Genomic DNA, 22294 nt, shown 5'->3' with positions numbered 1-22294 from the left:
GATAAACAGATGAAGCAACGGTTTAAGGACTATGCACGTTCCCCGTCCCGCAAGAGGCGCCTAGTTGAGAACGCGGCCTCGGGGGAGTCGGGCGGGAGGACCACGCCCCTGGCTGCTGCCCGGCAGAGGGCGTGGCTTTGGGCAGGCGGGGCGTAGCCGGCCGCAGAAGTGGGTGTGTCCGGGGCGGGGGCGCGCAGGTCGGAGAAGGTGCGACCGTCCGGGGCCGTGGCGCCCGGGCGCCGGTGGAGAGGTCAGGCTGGCGTGGCGCCGGCGCGCGACGGCGGGACATGGCGGCGGGCGGCAGACTGGAGGACGTGAGTGAGGCGCCGAGCCCTGGCCCCGCCATCCCCGCTTCCTATGCCGGGCTCAGGGGGCGGAGACTGCGCGCTGGGAGCTACCCTGAACCGCCGCGGCCTGGACCCGAGGGGACGCTGGGGGACGGGGTGACCTCCGGGCGGGGACCGCAGCCGGGACGCCTTTCCGGGTGGAAGCCGGAGGGACGCGGCGGGGTGGGCGCGGGGGTCCCTTCAGTCGGCGGCTCACGTGCGGCGCGCGGCGCTGGTTCCGGAACTGGGAGCTTCACGTGACCCGCGCTGGGCTTGACAGGCCTTCCTGAGAGAGAGTGACAGGCCGGGCTCGGCTCGCGAGCCCCCCCGGTGATCCAGACTCCCGTGGGCCCTCTGTGGTGCCTGGAGAGGGCCGGGGAGCTGGGGTGGCTGCGGTGCGGGGGGCCGAACTCCAGCATCCCTCGGGGACGACCTGTAGCTCTCATCTCCCCGGAACCCAGATTGGAGAACAACAGTATCACGTGCTGTTTTGAATGTAGGCATGGTAGGAACAGAAAGATGTTTTAATCTTAGATGCGAATTTGACTTTTTTTTTTTTTTAAGTATCCGGTGGCCCCGTTCATGGTGTAGCCAGTGTAGAACGATAATACAATTGCAAAAATCTTGTTTGAAAGTTTATTAAGACAGTGTGATTAAATGTTTATTTGAAACTGGGAGGGGGGGGGGAGACACTGTGGGAGGAAACGCGCGCTTGAAAATTCCTACCCTTGAGAAATACAAGGCTGACATTATGTTAGCACACTGCCCTGAGCTAATAACTAATAAGAACATTTCCGTAGTCTTAGTGCAAAAGTACATTTAGAAAGGCAAGATTCTAGAACTATCAGAGCTTAGATTCTTGTGTACTGGTTCCTGCAGTCATTTACTTAGACTTGCTATGTGGCCCTAGCTGGCCTGGTCTCATTATGTAGCCTAGCCTTGCCTCAGACTTGCCGAACTATTCCCTGACTTGACCTCTTTAGTGCTGGATAACGGGTATACCCCATCACACCTAACTAAATTTTCTTGATGAAATAAATATGTTTTTAACATTAGGACTAAAACTTAAATCTAATTTTAGTTCTTTTAAGTGAGAAAATGGAAAAATGATTAAGACTTAAAAACTTAAGAGTCATGTATATTTAAAGCAAAGCCCATTGTTTTTGAAATTTCAAGAGTTAGATTTCAGGGATTGGCCATTATGGAAGAAATAAGTATGTAAGAGGAAAATAATTGGTTTAGGAAAACCTTAAGCAATATTTCTTAGCTGGTGCTAAACTGCCCTGGAGTTCTTGGATAGGTAAGTTTCGGGAGTACAGTCCTAGATATTTCTTTCAACAAGCAATTGTTGATGGTTATTTCACCAGCAGTTAAACAGCTGAATTACTGTGGACCTGAGGAGGTTGCCTGCTTTTGGGATTTTGTAGATAAAAAATTGCACATTTAGTAAGCTGAATACATGGACTATGTTGCAAGCCCAGGGAATTAAGTGAGTTGGTGACTGAATGGCTCATTTATTAAAGGAAGGACTTGGTGCCAGTTTGGATTAATTAACACCCAGGCCTCTATAAGAACCCAAATGAGGGCAGCTCAAAGTGTCTTAAGTGATAGGAGTCATTTTCAAGTCTACACTGGGGTGACTGCAGCTATCACCTTACCTAGTGTCCGTCTTTCCTTTGCCCTTCTCGTGGAGAGCATACTGGACTGTAACATGAGGAGCCGGGCTTGTTGGGGTTTCTGTCCCACCCAGCCCCCCAGCCGTTTAGTCTCAGAGAAAATCACACAGAGGTCGCCATAAGATTATAGAGTGATTGGCCCATTAGCTCAGGCTTCGTATTAGCTCCTTTAATGTATATCACCCCATTATCCTTAACTATGTTAGCCACATGGATTGGTACCTTTCTCAGCTGGGCAAGTTACATCTTGCTTCTTCCGTGGTCTAGGCAGGAATGTGAGGAATGGGCTTCCTCCTTCCCAGAATTCTCTTGTTCTCATTACTCCGCCTCTATTTCCTGTCTGGTTGACCTGCCTATACTCCCTGCCTGGCCAATCAGCGTTTATTTAAAACATGATTAACAGAATACAGACAATTCTCCAGCACCACTGGACAAAGCATCTTTTGTTCTCTGACTATTCTCAGACCAAGAGAGGGAGAGGAAGAATATTTAAAGATATTGCCGCATAGTTTTTGGTTTTTTACAGGTCCACACTATGTAACTCAGGGTCACAGTGATCCTTCTGCTGAGGCTTCCCATGTGCTGAGATTACAAACAAGCGTGGCCACGATACTTGGGTCCCAGTAAGGCTTAATGCAACATCGTCATCGGGTCCCCAAAGGAAGTAGTTACTGAAAAAACAAAAGTCAAGAAATAGTACCTGAGCCAAAACAATAGGTGAATTCTTTGGTGGTAATTCACTCTTGTGTAAGTAGTGGAAATGGATTGGGCCTACTTGGTAGAGTTCTTACTTGCCTAACTTGCTCATAGCCTGAACTCAGTCCTTAGCACCACCACATAAGCCAGGCATGGCCACACACATCTGTAAGCCTAGCTCTAAGGAGGTAAGGGCAGGAGAGTCATAAGTTCAAGGCCATACTTGCCCTTAGAGAGTTGTAGGCCAAGATCGAGGAGATGAAGGAATAATTTGGGGTTATGAGGATGTAGCTCAGTGTCAGAGCATTTGCTTCACATGCAGGAGGTTCTAGATTTTGAAAAAAATTAAAAAGCAGACTTGTAAGAAGACAGAAAAAAATGGGACTACTTTCAAAGTAGATTGAAAGTGATTCAGAAACAACACAGAAATGGCTAGAAATGGCAGAGAAAATCAGACTTTTCTACATGTTCAAAAGCTTGAAGTTGACCCAGCTCCACTTGTCAGATGATGAGCTGGGACTGAGTCAGGGAGACCGTGATGGTTTGTTGTGACAGGTGTGGTGGGGGGAGAACAAGTGGAACAGAGATGGCAGGATTCCCTGGGCCTGAGGAAGAGGAGTGCTGACAGATACGGCCTGAAGAGTAGAATTCTGCTCTTCCATAGCACAGCTAGCGGGATGAATTTGGGCTCCATCCCGAGGGTAATGGGGAGACACAGGTTTTGGGAGAATAAACTCTGGACAGCAGTGAGGAAAATTCCTGAGGCCAGGATACTGAAAGGCTGGAATGTATCTCAAAGACAGAGCCCTGGTCTAACATGGAAGGCTTAGTTCCATCCTCAGTGCCACAAAATAACCAACTGGTTAATTAATAATCAAATCCCAGAGCCCAGGACGTGAAGGTGGGAAGATCTCAAACTCAAGACTAGCCTTCAATACATTTTGAGATCCTGTCTTGAGGCCCAAAAATATGAGCCTATTTCTACCTTGTCTGAAGGTCAGAGAGTTTGAAGTTGCTCAATTGTTAACAATCAGGGCTACACATTCTGAATCAGGATGTGGTTACTTGGTTCTTTTGACATGAAGATGGTCGTACCGGGAGATCCACTCCATCCTGACAGATGGTTAGGGTGTGCAAGCGTACTTCTGTGCCTTTTGTAATATGAGGTTTCCTGGGGAGTGACTGCTTTCAGGATACTTGGTCTAGAGAGGCTTCACTGTCTAAACAACAGAATGTTAATGATTTGATGTCTCAAAGTGTTAAAGCAATGAGCTGTTCTTGTCCTTTGTATCATGTTAAAGCAGTCTTGTGTTGCGTTTTTCCCCTTTTGTATCAGGGTTTTTATAGCATATGAAAAATTAAATGAAGACAGTTTCAGTATTCACTGGGATGCCCTCCTGGTACTATTCTATGTTTTTCTGTTTGATTATTTTTAAACTTGTATTCATATTCTTTACTAATATTTCTGATCCCCAAGCCCCTACCCTGGCAAGAGGTGTTTTCATCCAGGCTGGTCCCTGACCCTGTCTCCAAAAAGGGGAAAAAAAGCTGATAGAGGCCAGACATAGTGGTACCTGTCTTTAGTTCCAGCATTTGGGAGGCAGAAGGAGGTAGGTCTATGAGAGCTTAAAACAAGTCTGGCTACCCAGTGAGTTTCAGACAAACAGGGTTATCTAGATTTTTTTTTTTTAAATATAATGACTCTGGGTGGTGGTGGCACATACCTGTAATCTCACCACTCCTGTAGCAGAGGCCGGCAGATCTCTGAGTTGAGGTCAGCCTGGTCTACAGAGTGAGTTCTGGGACAGCCGGGGCTTCAAAGAGAAACTGTGTTTCAAAGAACCAAAATTAAAACAAAATAAAGGCTCACTTGTTGACTGCTCAGTCAGTACCTGTTCTTAGTGCTGTACTAAGTGGTTTCTGTGTAGTAATCCATTTAATTTTCCTACTCAAGTTTGGGCACAGGTGCTATTATTAGTGGTTTTTTTAAAGAGGAGGAAACTGAGGCTGGAGAGGTTGCTTGTTGGTTAAAAATGCACGTAGTTTTGCAGAGGTTCCAGGTTCAGTTCCCAACACCCACATCCCCTGCATCACCATGTTTTGTAACTCCAGCTCCAGGGATTCTGGTGCCTTCTGCTGGCCTCATTTGACACTAACATGTATGTGATATGCATACAAACCTACACATAAAATGAAAAGTAAATCTCAAAAGGAAAACAAAAAACCAAAGATGAGGAAACTGAGAAATAGAGATGTGATGTAACTTACCCACAGCCGGAATGCAATAGGACTTGAATTTCATCTCAGTTTAACTTTTATCCAGAGCCATAGCTCTTACCCCTCTAGTCAGAGTTGGCACTGCCTCCCTGTGTTCTTATTGCTTCTCCCGATGAACAATTGATGCCCGTGAGTGAGTTGTGAAAACCCACAAAGACAGATGTGGAACATATATTGATTCATGCACTAGTGTTTGCTGAGTATGCCCCTAAGACAGATGAGCAAGAGGTGGGGAACTGGTAAATCCAATATCGTCTACCAGGAAAGGTAGATAAATAGGTAAATAGGAAGGCCTTGGAAAAAATAACAATGGAGGAGCAAAAATTGGATAGATAGGGGAACTACACATGACACTTTGGAAACCGAGACATGACATGCTCTAGATCTCTAGGTGTCCAGGAAGGCTCCCTGGGTGGAATTTCCCCATCAGCGCCTATAAGCATGCTCAGAGGTGAGGGGCAAGTTGCTAAGGTTCCACATCCTTCCGCTAGAGAACATGTTCGAGGAGAGTGCTGAGAACAGAAACAGCCAGCATTGTAAGCCAGCCTTGTGATGTGTGCTTGCTATCCCATTGCTGAGAGGCAAAGGCAAGAGGCTCGCCACAAGTCGAGTTAAAGCCAGCAAGTTCGTGGCCAGCCAGACCTCCCTAGAGAGACCCCATCTCAAGACACAAAATCATCAGTATTATACCAGATTGTGGCAAATAAAGTGGGAGGTTCCAAGTAATGTAGTTGTGTGGTACAAAGGGTACCAAAGTGAGCAACACCCCAAATCTGGGTTATACTTTGGATTACCATATTTAAATTTAGTACTGCATATTGAACCCAGGACCTCACACATGCTAGGCAAGAGGTCTACTGTTGAACTATTTTCATCCCCCATTTTCCTTTACTCTGTAAAATGAAGTGTGTTTGTGTGTGTTAATTTATTGTATCTATGTGAGTATTTGGACTGTATGCTTGTATGTGTCCCATGTACATTCCTGAGGAAGTCAGGAAAGTACTAGGTCCCCTGGAACTCAGGACCAGGGGTTACACTCGGTTGTGACCCACCATATGGGTGCTGGGAACCAAACTCAGGTCCTCTAGAAAAGCAACACATGCTCTAACTGCTGAGCTATGGCTCCACCCTTCTTTATTCTTCTTGAGACAGGATCTCACTAACTTGCCAGCCTTGAACTCATTATGTAGTTCAGGCTAACCTTTGATGGCCTCCACTCCCAAGTGCTGAGATTATAGGCAGGTGTCACTGCTCCATACATCACAGGGTCTACTAAGGTCTGAGACTGATGTGCCTCGTTTGTGTGCAGAGGAAAACGGGAAGTGATGTGACTGCAGAAACAGCACCTTTAAACATGACTGACATTTTTAGGTTACCACCCAGGACTCAGCTTCTGTTCGCTGCTTCAGTGACTGACAGCTAGACGTTTTTGTGGAGACTGATTCCTACAACTGATGTCTCCTTAATGGTTCCACTGGCTGATGATTCTGCTGGTACTTAGACTGTTTCTGTTAAAATCAAAAGCTTGTTTTAGTTACTTTTGGGGGAAATGGGGTGGTGCTGGGGACAGACCCCAGTGTCTCACACAGGCTAGGTGAACACTTACCACTGAGCTCTCCCCTCTGCCAGGCTTTCTATAAGGCATTCTTCATAAGGCCGATTTCCAAAGTACTGTGGGATAGCAGGCAGTTTAATAATTGCATCTGTGGCCTAGCATGGTGGTGTGTGCCTATATTTCTCGTGGGTAGAGGCAGGAGGATCAGGAGTTCAAATCTAGCTTCAGCCACATAGTGAATTTGAGGCCAGCCTAGGCTATACATGCATGCAATGTGTGGTTGATCACATCCACCCCTCATCCTCCCTGTGATTTCACTCTTCCCCCTGCATGGTTCCCTTACCACCTCCATGTCGTCTTTCTCCTCTCATTTTTATATAATCTTTATATTAAGACAAGCTTTAATCTGCCGCCTGCCTGACCATGGGTGTGATACCATCTACTTGAGCATGGTCAGTCTGACAGCAGCCAAACTTCTGAACAAAGTTACTTTTCCTCCCTCAGCAGCCACCAATTGCTCCTTGGCTTGGGTGAGGCTTCCTAACTGTACATTTTGAAGGTTTAATGAAATTGGTTGAAACTGGACATGGTGGCATATACCTGTAACCTCAATACTTGAAGTGTTTGGAGACTAGAGGATTGCCTTAGCCAGGAGTTTGAGACCAGCTTGAGCAAAATAGGGAGGAAACCTTATTGCAATTAAAACAAAAAAGTGGGTTGCTTAAATTACAGCATGTATTACTTTGTTCTGGAGTTATAGAGATAATGGAATAGTTGAGCATGGTGCTGTACATTTTTAACTCTGGAATCCAGAGGCAGAGGCACATGGATCTCTGAGTTTCAGGCTAGCCTGGTCTACATAGTGAGTACTGGGACATAGAGGGCTATGTAGAGAGACCCTATATCAAAAGAAAAAAAAAAGGGAAAGAAAGAAAAAGAAAAAACCACTTTTATGGGGCTAAGTGTGGTGACACACCTTTAAATCCCAGCACTTAGGATGTAGAAGTAGGTGGATTTCTTTGAGTTAGAGGCCATCTTGTCTATAGAGAAAGTTCATTCTAGCCAGGACTAAATAGGGAAACCCTGTCTTTAAAGAAAAAAAAAAGTTCTTCCATTACTTGGAAAGCATGAGTAGGAAGCCAATCTGGCCTACATAGTGAGTTCAGAGTCAGCATGGGGTATAGTAAGTGGAAGGCCCTGTCTCAAGCCAGGCTTGGTTGTACACAATTTCAGTGCCTACACTCAGGAGCCAGACACACCTCTGTGAAAGATTCTGTTTAATAGAAGTTTTACCAGCTGGGCAGTGGTGGCACACACCTTTAATTCCAGGCAGAGGCAGGCGGATCTATGTGAGTTCATTATCAGCCTGGTCTACAGAGTGAGTTCTAGGACAGCCAGGGCTACACAGAGAAACCCTGTCTCCAAAAACAACAAACAAAAGTAAACAAGACAAAATTTTGACAAGTCATAGGGAATTAACCTAAAAGGAGGTAATTTTTCAAAGTTGAGTTTATGTGGGGTCTGTTCTGCTTTTGATGTGTGCAGTATTTTCTTTTGCTTTGTGTGGTGCTAAGGCATAGGAGCCAGGACCTCATTCGTGTTGTGCATTGTGGAAGATCTCCACTACTAAGTTACTCCCCAGATTCCAGGGGGGTTTTGTTTTGTTTTTGCAGTGCTGGGAACCAAACCTATGGTGTTACATATACAAGGTGAGCACTCAGCTTCTGCACTATAGCCCTAGCTGATTTTGTTGTGCCCAGTATCCTAGGCTGCTACTAGCTTCACATTCTGGATTACTCTGTCCTACCCCAAATACTGAGATCACAGTTGTGTGCCACAAACAACACAAAAATCATCCGGGGTTAAAAAGTTCCAGGTGTGACGGCTCCTTCCTGGAACCCGGCATTCAGGAGGCTAGGACAGGGGCACTGCCGTAAGTTGAAGGCTACCGTGTGCTACACAAAGTTTCTATGGCAGCTTTTACAGTAGAAGATCTCAAATAACCTAAAATGTTCATTGAAAATAAGCTGTATCAGTTGTGTCTTAGACACATGTCGTGGGATTTCATACCGTTAATCCCAGCACTCAGGAGGCAGAGGTTCGAGGCCAGCATGACCTACTGGGTGAGTTCTAGGATAGCTAAGGCTAAACAGAAAAACTCTTTATTATAAAAACAAAACAAAGGAGAGAGAAAAAGAAACATGGCCCAGAAAGTCTTGGCTATAACGTGTGTGTTTTGCCTTACAGGGATCCTTGGATGTCCTTCAAAGTATGGATGACGACCCCCTTCTGGACGCCCAGCTTCCCGCACACCTCTCCTTACGTGCTCACTTTGTACCCAGATTCCATCCTCTTCCCACGGTCATCATAGCGAATCTTCTGTTGTGTATACATGTGAGTTCACTGCAGAGCTAGTGTTCCTCAAACACACGAGCGTGCAGGGGGAGAGATGGTCTAGTCAGAAGATGCTTGAGGACCCGAGTTCATCTCCAAAAGTCATGTGAAAACCTGGGGGTGAAGGAGCACACTCCCAACAATGGGGAGGTGAAGACAGGAAGAACCCTGAGACTCTGTGACCACCCTAGTCTGCTAGGAGGTGAGCCCCAGACCATCCTGAGGGACTCCATCTCCAGATCAGAACAACAAGGTAGACATCTCCCTGAGAACAGCATGTGCATTGTTCTCTGGCCCCAGGTACATGCACATGTGTGCACACACATACAATGTATAAGCTCTGTTGGGGCATTTGGGCTGCATCTATCAGTTTTTAAAATGTAAATGTTTTCATACAGATGCAAAGAATTTACTGTAGAGATGTTTGCCCATGTGTAAGGGCATTCTTAGTGGCAGTGGGATTGTCACACTAAGAAATCACAAGGTACCTGCACCCAGGCTATTTGGTCCCTGTACAGAAACATTGACTGCCTATAACAGGGTAGGAGAGAAATTGTCCTCTGGTGTTTACATTCCTGCTTGAGCATAGTGCTCACACACACACAGTAAATTCCATGATTAAAGCCAGGCTTGATGGCACACACCTATAATTTCAAGCACGTGGAAAGCAGAGGCAGGCAATCTCTGAGTTCAGGCCAGTCTGAGCTACAAATTAAGTACAGGCAGGTCAGAGCTGTATAGTGAGACCCTGTCTCAAAAAAACCCAAATATGTCTGTAATGTTGATAATTAGCAGGCAGAAGCAGGAAGATCAAAGTTAGAAGTCATACTGGGCTTCATAGGAAGGCCATAGCATTTGCTAATTTCATATACTAATTCATTAGCCTGTGTGCAGATCCATATTAATGTTAATTAATTGAATCTATATTTAATACTCTGACCCTCCTTTTCTAAGTTCCCTGTTCATCAGGCTACACAGAGATGGACTCTGCCCCAGGAGACTGGTGAGGTTCAAGAGAGCACATCCAGCCAGCTCTGCATTCACTGACTGCTTTCCCTGTCTCCTCTGAGACCCCTGCTCCACAGCTTCCTCACCTTACAGGGTCGTGGCCTCTGTCCAGCTCAGCAGAGCCCAGCATCTGGGCCAGTTGGTGATGTCTTCAAGACTTGGACATGCACGTGGAATTCTTTCTTTCCCTTAAATCAAGGTCTCAATTTGTAGAACTCTGAGACCTACCTGCTTCTGCACATACTTTCATTAATTCTTAAGAACATTTTATTTAATCCTGTGGTTGGGGAGGTGGAGTACAGATGTCCATGCAGGCTAGAAGAAAGATTCTGACCCCTGGGGCTTGGGTCAGAATCCTCAGTGGGTGCTGGGGACTGAACCCTTTCTGTCCTCTGCCAGAGCTGTTTGCACTCTTAGTGCTGAGCCAGCTCTCCAGTCCTTAGCTGCTTTTGAGATGACAGGCACTTCAAAATCTGACATTTGATCTCCCTATATCGCCCAGGCTGACACTGAATTTTCCATCCTTCTTAGTACCATTCTTCTTAGAATTTACCATCCATCTTAGGATGGCAGGCATGTGTCTCTTTGCCCAGCTTCCCCAGTTTTTCAGAACGCTTTCGGTAAAACATTTTTTCTTTTCTTTTTCTTTTTGGTTTTTAAAGACAAGGTGAATGTGAATCTCTGGCTATTCTGGAACTCACTTTGTATACCGGCCTAGCCTCGAACTCACAGATATCCTCCTGCTTCTGCTTCCCTGAATGCTGAGATTAGAGGCGTGCAATCACCCACTGTAATAAGTTTTCTAATCATTTGTAGAGTAGGGTAGCGTAAGTCTAGGACGTGACCTGTGCTGTTTCCTAACGCAGACATTTCTGCTAATTTCTTTATTCCATTGATGTGTGAGTGTGCACACTCATACCTGGTGTGCATGCAGGGATGTGTGCCTCAGGACAACACGCAGGGCTCAGTTCTCTCCTTCCACCATGGAGATCCTGGGAGTCAAACTCAGGTTGTCAGTCTTGGTGACAAGTGCCTTTTCCCACTGAGTCCTCTCACTGGCGCTGATGGCAACCAACGTATTTAATGGGAATCCTACTGCTTTTCCCCCCACAGGTTGTGTTTGTCATTTTAGCATTCTTAACAGGGGTGCTGTGTTTGTTCCCTGATCCCAATGAAGACAAGTGCCCAGAAAGCTACACCAACCCACTGAAAGTTCAGACAGTCATAATCCTTGGAAAAGTCATCCTGTGGATTCTGCATTTGCTTCTTGAACGCTACATCCAGTATCACCACAGCAAAGTCAGAAGTCGGGGCTATTCCCAGATCTACAGGTCTACGAGGCATCTCAAAAACCTGGCCCTCATGATCCACTCTTCTGGTAAGCCCTGCATGTCATAGCTCCTCTCGGCCTGAGTGCCAAAGGCGATAAAAGAAAATCATGTGAAATTATATTTTATAATCAAACATATTCTCTTTCTTTAAATTTACTTAACGTATTTATTAAACATGCATTGGTGTGAAGGTGTCAGATTCCCTGGACCTGTACTTCCAGAATGGTGAGTTGACTTGTGGGTGCTGGGAATTGAACCCAGGTCCTCTGCAAGAACAGCCAGTGCTGTTAGCCACTGAACTTCCTCTCCAGTCCCCAAATATATTTTCTTTTTGAGAGTGATCTATATTGTAGCTCCTATTCTGAACTTTTCTTTTGGTGGGAAGCATGGTTGAAACCAAAACTTTGGTTATGCTTGGCAAGCTTCTACCACTGAGCTATGGCTCACCTACCTTTTGAAACGTTTTACAGTCTTTGTGTTCTTGAGATAGGATCTCACTTTGTCTTGTGTGGGATTTTTCAACTTCTTTATGTAGGTATTTAGTGAATGAACTTTCCTCTTAACATTGCTTTCATTGTGTCCCATAAATTTGGGTATGTTGTGTGGTCATTTTTGTTGATTTTTTTTGTTTTTTTAGGAAGTCTTTAATTTCCCTTTATTTCTTTTTTGACCCATTGATGACTCAGGTGAGCATTGTTTAATTTCCATGGGTTTATGGGCTTTCTGGAATTAGTATTGCTGGTGAATTGTAGTTTTAAACCATGGTGATCTGATAAGATACATGGGGTTATTCCAATTTTTTTGTATTTGTTGATGTTTGTTTTGTTACCGTGTATGTGGTCAATTTTTGAGAAGAATCCATGAGGTTCTGAGAAGAAGGTATATTCTTTTATGTTTGGATGGAATATTCTATAGATGTCAATTAAACTCATTTGAGTCATAATATCTGTTAGTTCCTTTATTTCTCTGTTAATCTTTTGTCTGACTGACCTGTCCAGTGGTGAGAGGGGAGTGTTGAAATCTCCCTCTATTAGTGTGTAGAGTTTAATGGATGATTTAAGCTTTGGAAGTGTTTTTTTTTTTAAACATATGAGGGTGCCCTTGTATTTGGAGCATAGATGTTCAGTATTGAGATTTCCTCTGGATGGATTTTTCCTGTGACTAATATAAAATGTCCTTCTTTATCTCTTTTGATTGATTTTAGTTTGAAGTCTATCTTGTTAAATATTAGAATAGCTATGCCTGCTTGTTTCTTAGGTCCATTTGATTGGAATATTTTTTTCCAACACTTTACTCTGAGGCGATGTCTTTCTTTGAGGTTGAGGTGAGTTTCTTGTATGCAGAAGAAGGATGGATTCTGTTTTCGTATCCAATTGGCTAGACTGTGCCTTTTGATAGGTGAGTTGTGTCCATTTATATTAAGGGATATTAATGACTAGTGATTGCTATATCCTGTTAATTTAGTTTTCGTTGTTGGTGATGTTAATTTGTGAGTTTTTTCCTTTTTTGGGATTTGCTGCTATGAGACCCTCAATTGTCCGAGCTTTTAGATGTAGCCAACTTCCTTGGGTTGGAGGTTTTTTTCTAGTATTTTTTGTAGGGCTGGGTTAGTGGCTGGGTATTGGTGAAATCTGGTTTTGTCATGGAATATCTTGTTTTGTCCTTCTATGGTGATTGAAAGTTTTGCTGGGTATAGTAGTCTGGGCTTGAGTCTATGATCTCTTAATGTCTGCATAACGCTTGACCTTGACCTTCTGGCTTTCATTGTCTCCAATGAAAAGTCAGATGTAATTCTGATAAGTCTGCCTTTATATGTTACTTGGACTTTTTCCTTTGAAACTTTTAATATTTTTTTTTATTCTGTATGTTTAGTGTTTTGATTATTATGTGCTGGGGGACTTTTTTCTTTTTCTTTTTTTTTAATTTAACTGTTTGGTGTTCTGTAAGCTTCTTGTATCTTCATATGCATATCTTTCTTTAGGTTGGCAAAGTTTTCTATGATTTTTTTAAATATATTTTCTGTGCTTTTGAGTTGAACTTCTTCTTTTATACGTATTATTCTTAGGCTAGGTCTTTTCATGGTGTCTCATATTTCCTGAATATTTTGGGTTAAGCTTTCATTAGATTTAATGTTTTCTTTGACTGATGAGTCTATTTCCTCTATTGTATCTTCAACGCTTGAGATTCTTTCTTCCATCTCTTGTATTCTGCTGTTCATGCTTGCGTTTTTGGTTCCTGATTGTTTTTTCATGATTTCTGTTTCTGTAATTCCCTTGGCTTGTGTTTTTATATTGTCTCTATTTCAGTTTTCAAGTCTTGAAAGTTACTCTTTCATATGTTTGATTGCTTTTTTTTTTTGTTTTCTTTAAGGAATTTGCTGATGTCTTCCAAGTTTTTGTTTGTTTTTTCCTCCATTTCTTTGAGGGAATTTCTCATTTCCTCTTTAAGAGTTTCAAACATTCTCCTGAAGTTATTTTGTAGGTCATTTTCTTCTGCTTCTTCTATATTTGGTTGTTCATGTCTTGCTATTGTAGAGTCTTTAGGTTTTACCGGTGTCATATTGCTCTTAGTGGTGTTGCATGTGTTCTTACCTTGTCTACTTATGTTTTCCTGTAATTGGTGTGCTTGGAACTGTTTGTGATTCTAGTTATTAATCTTCTAGGTGTCAGTAAATCCAAGGCTCAGATGGTTGTTCCTCATGGTACAGTCAGTGCAATGGTTCTAGTTACCCCATTGGTCACTCCTTGTTTCTGGAGGTCGCTCAGTGCTCCTGGACTTTGCTCTGCTCTTGTGGAGTTTGCTGTCTCAGGCCTTCTCTTGCCTAGGTTGTCGACTCAGACCTGTTTCTGTAAATGTCGCTGGTCTGGATCTGCCCCCGCTCCTGTGGAGCTCACTTTCTCAGGCCTGCTCTGGCCTAGGTCTCTGACTCAGTATTGCTCCTATAAAGTTCACTGTTCCAGGCCCACTCAGGCCCAGGTTGCTGGCTCAGTCTTACTCCTATGGAGTTCACTGCCTCAGGCCGTCTCTGGCTCAGTCTTATTCCTGTGATTTGTTGCTTCAGGTTCCTGCTTCTTTGGAGTTTGCTGTCTCATGCCTGTTCTAGCCTAGGTCACTGGCTTAGTACTACTCCTGTGGAATCTGTTGCCTAAGGCCTGCTCTGGCCTAGGATCAGACCTGTTTCTGTAAATAGCCTCGGTCTGGATCCTTTCCTGAAGAGGTCCCCAGCTTGGGGTTTTTCCTGCAACACTCTCGGTCTCGGGCTCCAATCTACTCCCTCGGAGACCCCAGCTTAGGGTGTGCCCAGACCCACAGAGGACCTGGCTCAGGCCTGCTCCTCAGAGGTCCCAGACTCACGCCTGGACCTGCAGAGATCTAGGGTTCCCGCCTACCTACTCCCTTGGGGGTCCCAGACTCACTGCTTTGTCTACTTTTATATGGGATAAGAGTAAAGAATATTCTCAAGTAATGATCTAGAAACAGTTGTTTCAGAATCTGGGAATACTAGGTTTGAAATTCATGAAGAAATTATTTGGTCTTTACCTTCTTAAAATCTGACCCTAAGCTAGGTGTGATGCAGCTTCAACCCTCACGAGGCTGAGGCCAGGAGAATGGTCGGTGAATTCAAGAGTAGCCTACACTATGTTGAGGCCCTAGCCCAATAAATAATATTTTCTCACATGTGCAAAAGAAGTCAGTTTAATACTTCTGTAAAACCAAGAAATAATTCCTTAGTTGTAAAACAAGGTCAGATTGCAGCAAGTCTTCAACATGGAGACTTAGTATTAATTATGAAAACGCGCTTAGGCTTGCTTCTGACTGGCTCTTGTAACTGAGAGTAACCCCTGTCTTTTAATCTGTGTTCTGTTACGTGACTCGGTCACCCTTACTTTGTAATGCCCATGCTGCTTGCTCCACTTCCTGCATGACACCCCCTTCTTCACAGAGTCCTCTGTGCCTGGAAATCCTACCTAGCTATTTGCTGTTCAGCTTTTTATTAAAACCATCTGCGTATAAAAGGATTATTCTACAACATTAGATTCTTTGTTTTGGGTTTTTTTTTTCTTTCTGTTATTGTTTTTGATACTGGAACCAAACCCAAGGCTTCAAACTTACCCAGCAAACATCTTCCAACTGAGGTAATTTTTAACTCCTTGATTTTTGGAGATAAAGTCTCATGTAGTCAGAAATGGTCTCAGATTTGCTATGTAGGAGTCATCCTCCTGCCTCCACCTGTTGAACTCTGGGGTGACAGGCCTGGTCCCTGCTTTTCTGTTGTTCTGAGAATTGAACCCAGGCTGTCATCCATGCAGGCAAGCATTCTATAGGCTAAGCTATCCAACCTCCAGATTGTTTTTAAGAATTTAAGTTTCCAACCTCTCAAACTTTCCCAAATGAGGTCAATAGGATAGAAGTCCAGGATCTAATTGCTGGTTTGTCTGGTAGCTGGACCCATATCTAGGCTATGTAGCTCCAACCCTTATTAGCATAAACACTGTCTTAATTTTCAGGTTTTGTTATGTATAAAAACAGTTCTTTCCTTTAGAAAGTCACAAGGGCTTTAGGATATTGGATAAGTAAGTACATAAGTAAGCAAATAAATAAATAAATAATAAGGGCTTTAGGAAATTGGATATGTAAGTACCTAAGTAAACAGATAAATATTAAATAAATAAATTGTGGAGATCAAAGCAAAAGGAATTTGCACTGACAGGACTCCAGCATCCCATCCCTGCTGTTTCCCTTCCTTCCTCAGGCAACACAGCCCTCCTGCTGCTCCTGTGCATGCAGCATTCCTTCCCTGAGCCCAGCAGCCTCTACCTGGAGCTGATTCTGACTGTCCTGGCCCTGGAGCTGATCTGCTCCCTGAGCTGTCTGCTGCTCTATGCAGGTGAGAGTGGAAGCCTCTGTCCTGTGACCTCTGCCTGCCTCTCCTGTCACTGCAGACACAGCTGTCACTTTAGTGAGCAGCCTTCGTTAGCTGAGGACTCCTTTAGCTCCTTTGTCTTTGACATCTGACCACTTCCTGTCTGCTGTCCTTCAGAGGAAGAGAAGAGACAACAGCTTCCAGTGAGTCCATTTTCTCCATTCGTGTCAGTCCCAGATGTTGGGAACTTTGAGCTGCAGAGGTGGCTCAGCAGTTGAGAGCACAGACTGCTTCTAATCAGGTCAGGTGCTCACAACTGCCAGTAAAGCCACCCCAGGGGATCCGGTGCCTCTGTTTTCCAGAAAGCACAGGCGCACAGCCTTACACACACAATTTAAAAAGCTTTAAATAGGAAAGTATTTTCAGTTGACTGAAGTAAAACTTTCACAGAAAACAAAACAACAAACTTCTTTCCTATAAGACAGTGGTTCTCAGCCTTCCCAATGCTGTGACCTTTAATACAGTGCCTCAAGTTGTGCTGACCTCCAACATGAAATTACTTCTCTTACTACTTCATAAGTGTAATTTTGCTACTGTTGTGAGTTGTAATGTAAATCTCTGATATCCAAGATATCTGACATGCGATCCCGTGAAAGGTCATGACCCACACTTTGAGAACTAATGCTATAGGGAAACCAATGTGACCCTGAACTTGTAGCCAAGTCCCTGCCTCTGCCTTCCAAGCTCTGGGATTATAGTCGAGTCAGCAAGTTAGACCTTGCATGTATCTAAATTTGACATCTTAATTAAAAAGAATGACCAGGTCTAACAGCACACACATTTAATCCCAGTACTTGGACGCTGACCCGCATGGGTCTCTTGAGTTTCAGGCCAGCCTGGTCTACATAGTGAGACCCTGTCTCAAGAAAAAAAAAAATGAGTATTCACTTCATGATGTGGTCATGGAAATGGAATGACGTCATCCATCTAGCTTGTGCCCCGTGTGTTGTAAATGTCAGCTGTTGTTGTTGTTATCTTGTTACTGATGATAATCTCGATATTCCCTGAGACTAGCCCTTGCTTAGTAGACTCTGATATGTGTAGCTGTGTTGATAAACCATCGTATTCAAGCTGTTTACTCATTATGCAATCTCATATATGTTATCTATTCAGAAAGAGTAACCACGAGTATTACTCGATAAATAAGCACAGAAATTTCTTCGGAATTATGTAATCTGATTAAAGATGATTTTATTATTTCAGTGAAAATTAGGAGATTCAATAGAGCCAAACCACAGCCTGATGTCCTTGAAGAAGAAAGATTGTATGCTCACCCCAGCAATGTAGCCTCAGAGACTGGCTTCAGGTAAGGTTGAAGAGGCAGCACAAATCAGAAAGCAGTAACTTTCCCTTCAGTAACCTGATGGTCCGTGTCTGTGGTTCTGTCTACTTGGGATGTCCTCAGGTGGGCATGGTGGATCCTTTGCTGGGACAATTTAGCAAAATCTTGACCCAAAATAATTTTTAGTAAGTTTTTATAAGGGCAGAGTATGTAGTCAGAGGTCCTATGTATGAGTGTCCCAGTTCATCCCTGGTGTCTTTCTCTTCTCTCCCTCTGTCACAGACAGACACATACACAAACACATAGAGACATAGGAGACTCAGATGGAAGGACCCCAAGTTTGAGGCCAGGAGGCAGAATTTTATCTCAGAAAAAGAAGCATTTTCTTCCCATATAACATTACACTCTTCTGTAATATTTTTACTGTCATACTATGTTTTGGTTTGGAAAAAGGATCTCACTATGTAGTCCTGGCTGGCCTTGATCTCACAGGGATCCCTTTCCTTTATCCTTTAAGAGCAGAGGCTTGAAAACTTCTAGATCTACCATGCTTTAAGGAGCCTTCAGTCCTGGACAATCAGATTGTTTGCAATTTTTTTTGTTATAAATAATATTCATTCAAGAACAAAACCCATATAAAATTCAAAATCAGCAAATATTGTTCCCATGAAAATGGAACTTTGTATATGAACTGTAATGGGTGACCTTAGCTTAGGTGTGAAAACTAATTGTAAGATGATCATGTAGGTTCTGAATGTGGATTTAACATAAAACTGTAATATCATTCACTGGATTGAGAGGATAGATATGTAGTGTGAATATGGCCTTGGGGAAAGCAGCAGCTAAACCCTGATTTTTGTCGTTTGTTTTTCTGGGACTTGGGATCCTATCTCACTGCAGGTTTGAGACTGAATTCTTGCTTGTTATATTACTATGTAGCTCAGGGTAGACTCAGACTCTTGACTCTCTTCCCTTAGCTCCCTTAGTACTGGAACTTACTATTTAGAGCAGGCAGGACTTCAACTCACAGAGATCCCCATACCTCTTGCTGTGTTCAGTGTAACCCCAGGGTGTGAGTTCAAACACAGCCGGAGTCACTTACAAGAGCTCGTGTATGTATGTGTGCACCTGTGTATGTGTGTTTATGTATGTGTGCACCTGTGTATGTGTGTTTATGTATGTATGCACCTGTGTATGTGTGTTTATGTATGTCCTAGAACTTGCTAGCTATACCAGGCTGGCCATGAATTCACAGAGATCTGCCTGCCTTGGCTTCCAGATTGCTGGGATTAAAGATGTGTACCAACTGTTGACTTTACATAATGTTTTAAAAGTTCTTCCTTCTTTCCTTCCTTGTATCCTCCCTTTCTCTTTTCTCCTCTCCCTCCTTCCTCTCTTCTTTCCTTCATTTTTGGTTTTTGTAGACAGTGTTTCTCTGTGTTTCTCTGTGTAGCCCTGGCTTTCCTTAACAGCTGCTTCAGAGCAGGGGATTAAAGACTGCAACCATCACCTGGCTCACGTGGTGACTTTAAATTGTAAAACCGTTTTTGTTTGTGTTTGTTTTCAAGAGAGTATTTCTCTGTGTATCCCTGGCTGTCCTCAAACTCACTCTGTAGACCATTCTGACTTCAAACTCATAGAGATCCCTACCTGCCTCTGCCTCCCTAGTGCTGTGGTTAAAGGCATCTGCCACAACTACCCAGTTTAAATTATAAAAGTTTAAACAACTTTTTTATGCCAAAAAAAAAAGCCTAAAAATAAAGGCAATATGTACGAAACACATTGATTTCCAGAGCGGGAGTCACTAAGTTCAAACCTGAAAGACTGATTGATCATGGAATAGCCCTGGAGTATAAACCTGAGGGAACTCTGGGCAGCTGTGCCTTAACTAAGTGCTGCTGAGGACTCAGTGGAAAGGAAATAAGATCGTGTTGTGAAACAGGGTAACCTGTGTCTATGATGATTCCTGCAGGACTGTTTCAAGCCTAGAAGAAATTGTTGAAAAGCAGGGAGACATAATCATATATCTGAAGAGACACAACGCCCTGCTGAGTAAGCGGTTGTTGGACCTGGCCTCTCAGCCATCTAGGACCTGAGAAATTCCTGAGTATGACAGCCATCAAATCCTCAGTGACTCCAGACTGCCCGAAGTTACCTTCACGGTGTGTGCTGGGAACAGGAGCCCTGGGTGGTTACAAACATCTGGGAAACTTGAGAATACTTTGTATGGTTTGAAATAATTTAACTTCTTGACTTTTCTGGAATTTAAGCTGTAGTTTAAGAATTCTCTAATAATGTGGCTCTTTGTAAAGCAATTGTGCCATGACAGTCGGCTGTAAACAGTGTTTCAAACCAGTCCGTTCTTGTCACAGTCAGCTGCTGAGAGAAGACATCATTTCTTGTGCTCCGTGTTTTCTTCTAGAGTCTCACAGGCGTTTTGTATGAGTGAGGGCAGATCAGGTGAGGGAAAAGGTGAAATATGTTGTTGTTTGTTTGCTTATTTGTTCTCCAGGGCTGGGGGCAAACCCAGTGCCTCACACAGAATGAGCAAACACTCTGCCTCTGAGTCAGTTTTACCAGGATTTCCTTCTGCTCCTCATGGTGACTCACACCTGTAGTCCCAGCTCCTGAAAATCTGAGGCAGGAGGATCACCACCAGCTCAGCCCACAGAATGAGACCTTGCTCCAAAAGTACAGAGCACTTTCCTCAGTATAGGACCAATCTCACAAGGACATATGCGGTGTATTGTTGAGAAATACAATGTGAAGAATCCTGGGGCAGCGGGAGACCCAGTGGAGAGGGGGTGACACCTGCTATGTGGGGAGAGCTCTGACTGGCAAAAGGTTTAGGAAATCATCTGTCATTTACAGTATTGTTGGCCTTCTTCAGGGAGCTGCCATAGATCCCTCTGCTGCACTGTGATTTACAGCAAGTTCAGTTAGTTGAGCATGGTGGCCCACATCTGTCTTCCTAGTACTTGGGAGGCAGACACAGGAAGTTCAAGACTAACCTGGTTCAAATAGTGAGTTTCAGGGCTACAGAGCTACAAAGAGACCCTTCTCTCCCTCATTCCCAAAAAACCACACACACACACATATGTCAGAATAAGGGTGTCTCTGAGTTAGAATTTGACCACATAGTGGCAGTAAGATGGTTCCGTAGGAAAAGTGGTTGTCTGGTGAGGCTGATGACCTGAGTTGGAGCCTGGGAACCCATGGTGGAGGAGAAACCAACTCCTGAAATTTGTTCTTCTGACCTTGAAACTCTCAACATGTTACTTTTGTGTGTGCACTGACACATATCACACACATGTCACACAAATACACACAATACTACATTTTTTCATTGTTTAAATAGGAAAAAGACACTTTTTGGTCTTGCATTGTAGCTCCAAATTGTGATGAGTTTAACATGTCAAGTCGATGTATGTATATATATTATCAAATAGATAATTCTTACGATGAAATGAATTTTTTTTATGTGGCATTATTTCTGGTTTTATCCTAGAGCTTTTTTTAATCAATTGATACCTTCATGTGTCATCTTAGGAAGTCTTTGGTTTTTGAGATAGGACCTCATGTGGCTATGGCTGGCCTTGGATTCTCTAGCTTCCTCCTTCAGTTGCTGAGATCATGGGTGCCGGGTCTCTATGCCTAACATAGACTTTTCACTGAGGGCGTCTGAGTGAGATCTCTGTTCTAAAGCCTGCTGTGTTTAGCCTAATACTCAAGACTATATTTTCAGAGCCAAACATAATTATATAGGGATAAGATGGATACCACCTGACAGGCCAGGACTGTTCATTTGATCCTATGAACTCTTGCTTGTGAACAGTAAATTTCTGTTTCCTTTAGATACAGCCATTGCTGGACAGTCTCAAAGTTTTCCTCCCCCAATATAAAAACACGCGTGTCTTCTGCTGGTAACACGGTTGGGTCTCCAAAAAGTTATAGCATTCACATATTGAACTTACACAATTTCCAGGGGCTGGAAGGATGGCTTGGTGGGTAGGTGCGCATATGGAGCTTGCAGAAGATGAAGTTCAGTTTCCATACCCAGGTTGCCATTTCTTTGAATATGAATGAAATTGGTTTCTATCCTAATCTGGGACCTTTCATGACTCTTTTGTGACATGCATCCCAAATCCTTTGTTCATCTTTCTCCTGGGATATTATTGTGTGACGTTTTGGTTCTTGTTTCTTGAGGCAAAGTCTCAGATAGCTCAGGCAGGCCTCAAACCCTGTGTACCCAAGAAGGACATGGAACTTCTGATCCTTGCACCTCCACCTGTAAGTGCTGGGTATATGGGCATCCCCTTCTTCAACCCCTTCATGGAACAGGAATTGAGCTCAGTGCTTCCTTCACGCATGCTCCCAACTCAGCTTCACCTCCAGCCTCTTTATTCTTTCTATTTTCTTTTTTGGTAATTCTTTAACATGCTTATTTTTAATTTAATGTCTTTAATACAATTAGTGTTTAATTTTGTGCCTCTGCACAGAATAAAATTTCTTTAAATATATATTCCTTATTTTATTAAATTTTAATTTAATAAACATTTTTCTTTTAAATAGGTTTCAATTTTACTATATTTGCATGTATGTTTTACCTGCTTATATGCCTGTGCAGTGTGTATGCCTGGTGCCCATGGAGACCAAAAGAGCATCAGATCACGAGAACTGGAATTACAGGTTGGGAGCCATCATTAAGTGCTGGGGATGAATCCCAGGTCCTTTGGAGAAGCAACAAGGCTCTAACCACTGAGCCATCACTCTGGCCCCAGGACACTGATTCTTATCTCAACTCTACTGCTCCAGACATTTATGT

The 22294-nt window shown here is 43.5% G+C and overlaps 1 protein-coding gene across 5 annotated transcripts in view; it reads left to right on the top strand.

Annotated features, from left to right (window-relative positions):
* Nucleotides 1-205: 205 nt before the first annotated feature.
* LOC146890644 (transmembrane protein 192) overlaps nucleotides 206-22294 on the top strand; it is a 39657-nt gene continuing 17568 nt past the window's right edge. Inside the window, exons 1-6 of one of the 5 annotated variants that reach the window (XR_015736212.1) lie at nucleotides 207-314; nucleotides 8778-8924; nucleotides 11046-11310; nucleotides 16017-16151; nucleotides 17391-17493; nucleotides 19442-19631. Coding sequence is in view for 4 of the 5 variants with exons in the window: in XM_087901059.1 (XP_087757185.1) it covers nucleotides 288-314; nucleotides 8778-8924; nucleotides 11046-11310; nucleotides 16017-16151; nucleotides 17391-17493; nucleotides 19442-19565 (801 nt within the window). In the remaining variant the exon portion in view is untranslated. Of the gene's footprint in view, nucleotides 315-642; nucleotides 832-8777; nucleotides 8925-11045; nucleotides 11311-16016; nucleotides 16152-17390; nucleotides 17494-19441; nucleotides 20941-22294 lie in introns of those variants that run through there. The other 4 variants (XM_087901059.1, XM_087901060.1, XM_087901061.1 and 1 more) reach the window with 4 other exon arrangements.

This window comes from Myodes glareolus, chromosome 23 (genome assembly GCF_982192425.1).
Source record: "Myodes glareolus chromosome 23, mMyoGla1.1, whole genome shotgun sequence".
Lineage (NCBI taxonomy): Eukaryota > Metazoa > Chordata > Mammalia > Rodentia > Cricetidae > Myodes > Myodes glareolus.
Note: the sequence above shows the minus strand (reverse complement) of the source record. Positions and strands in the feature narration are given on the sequence as shown.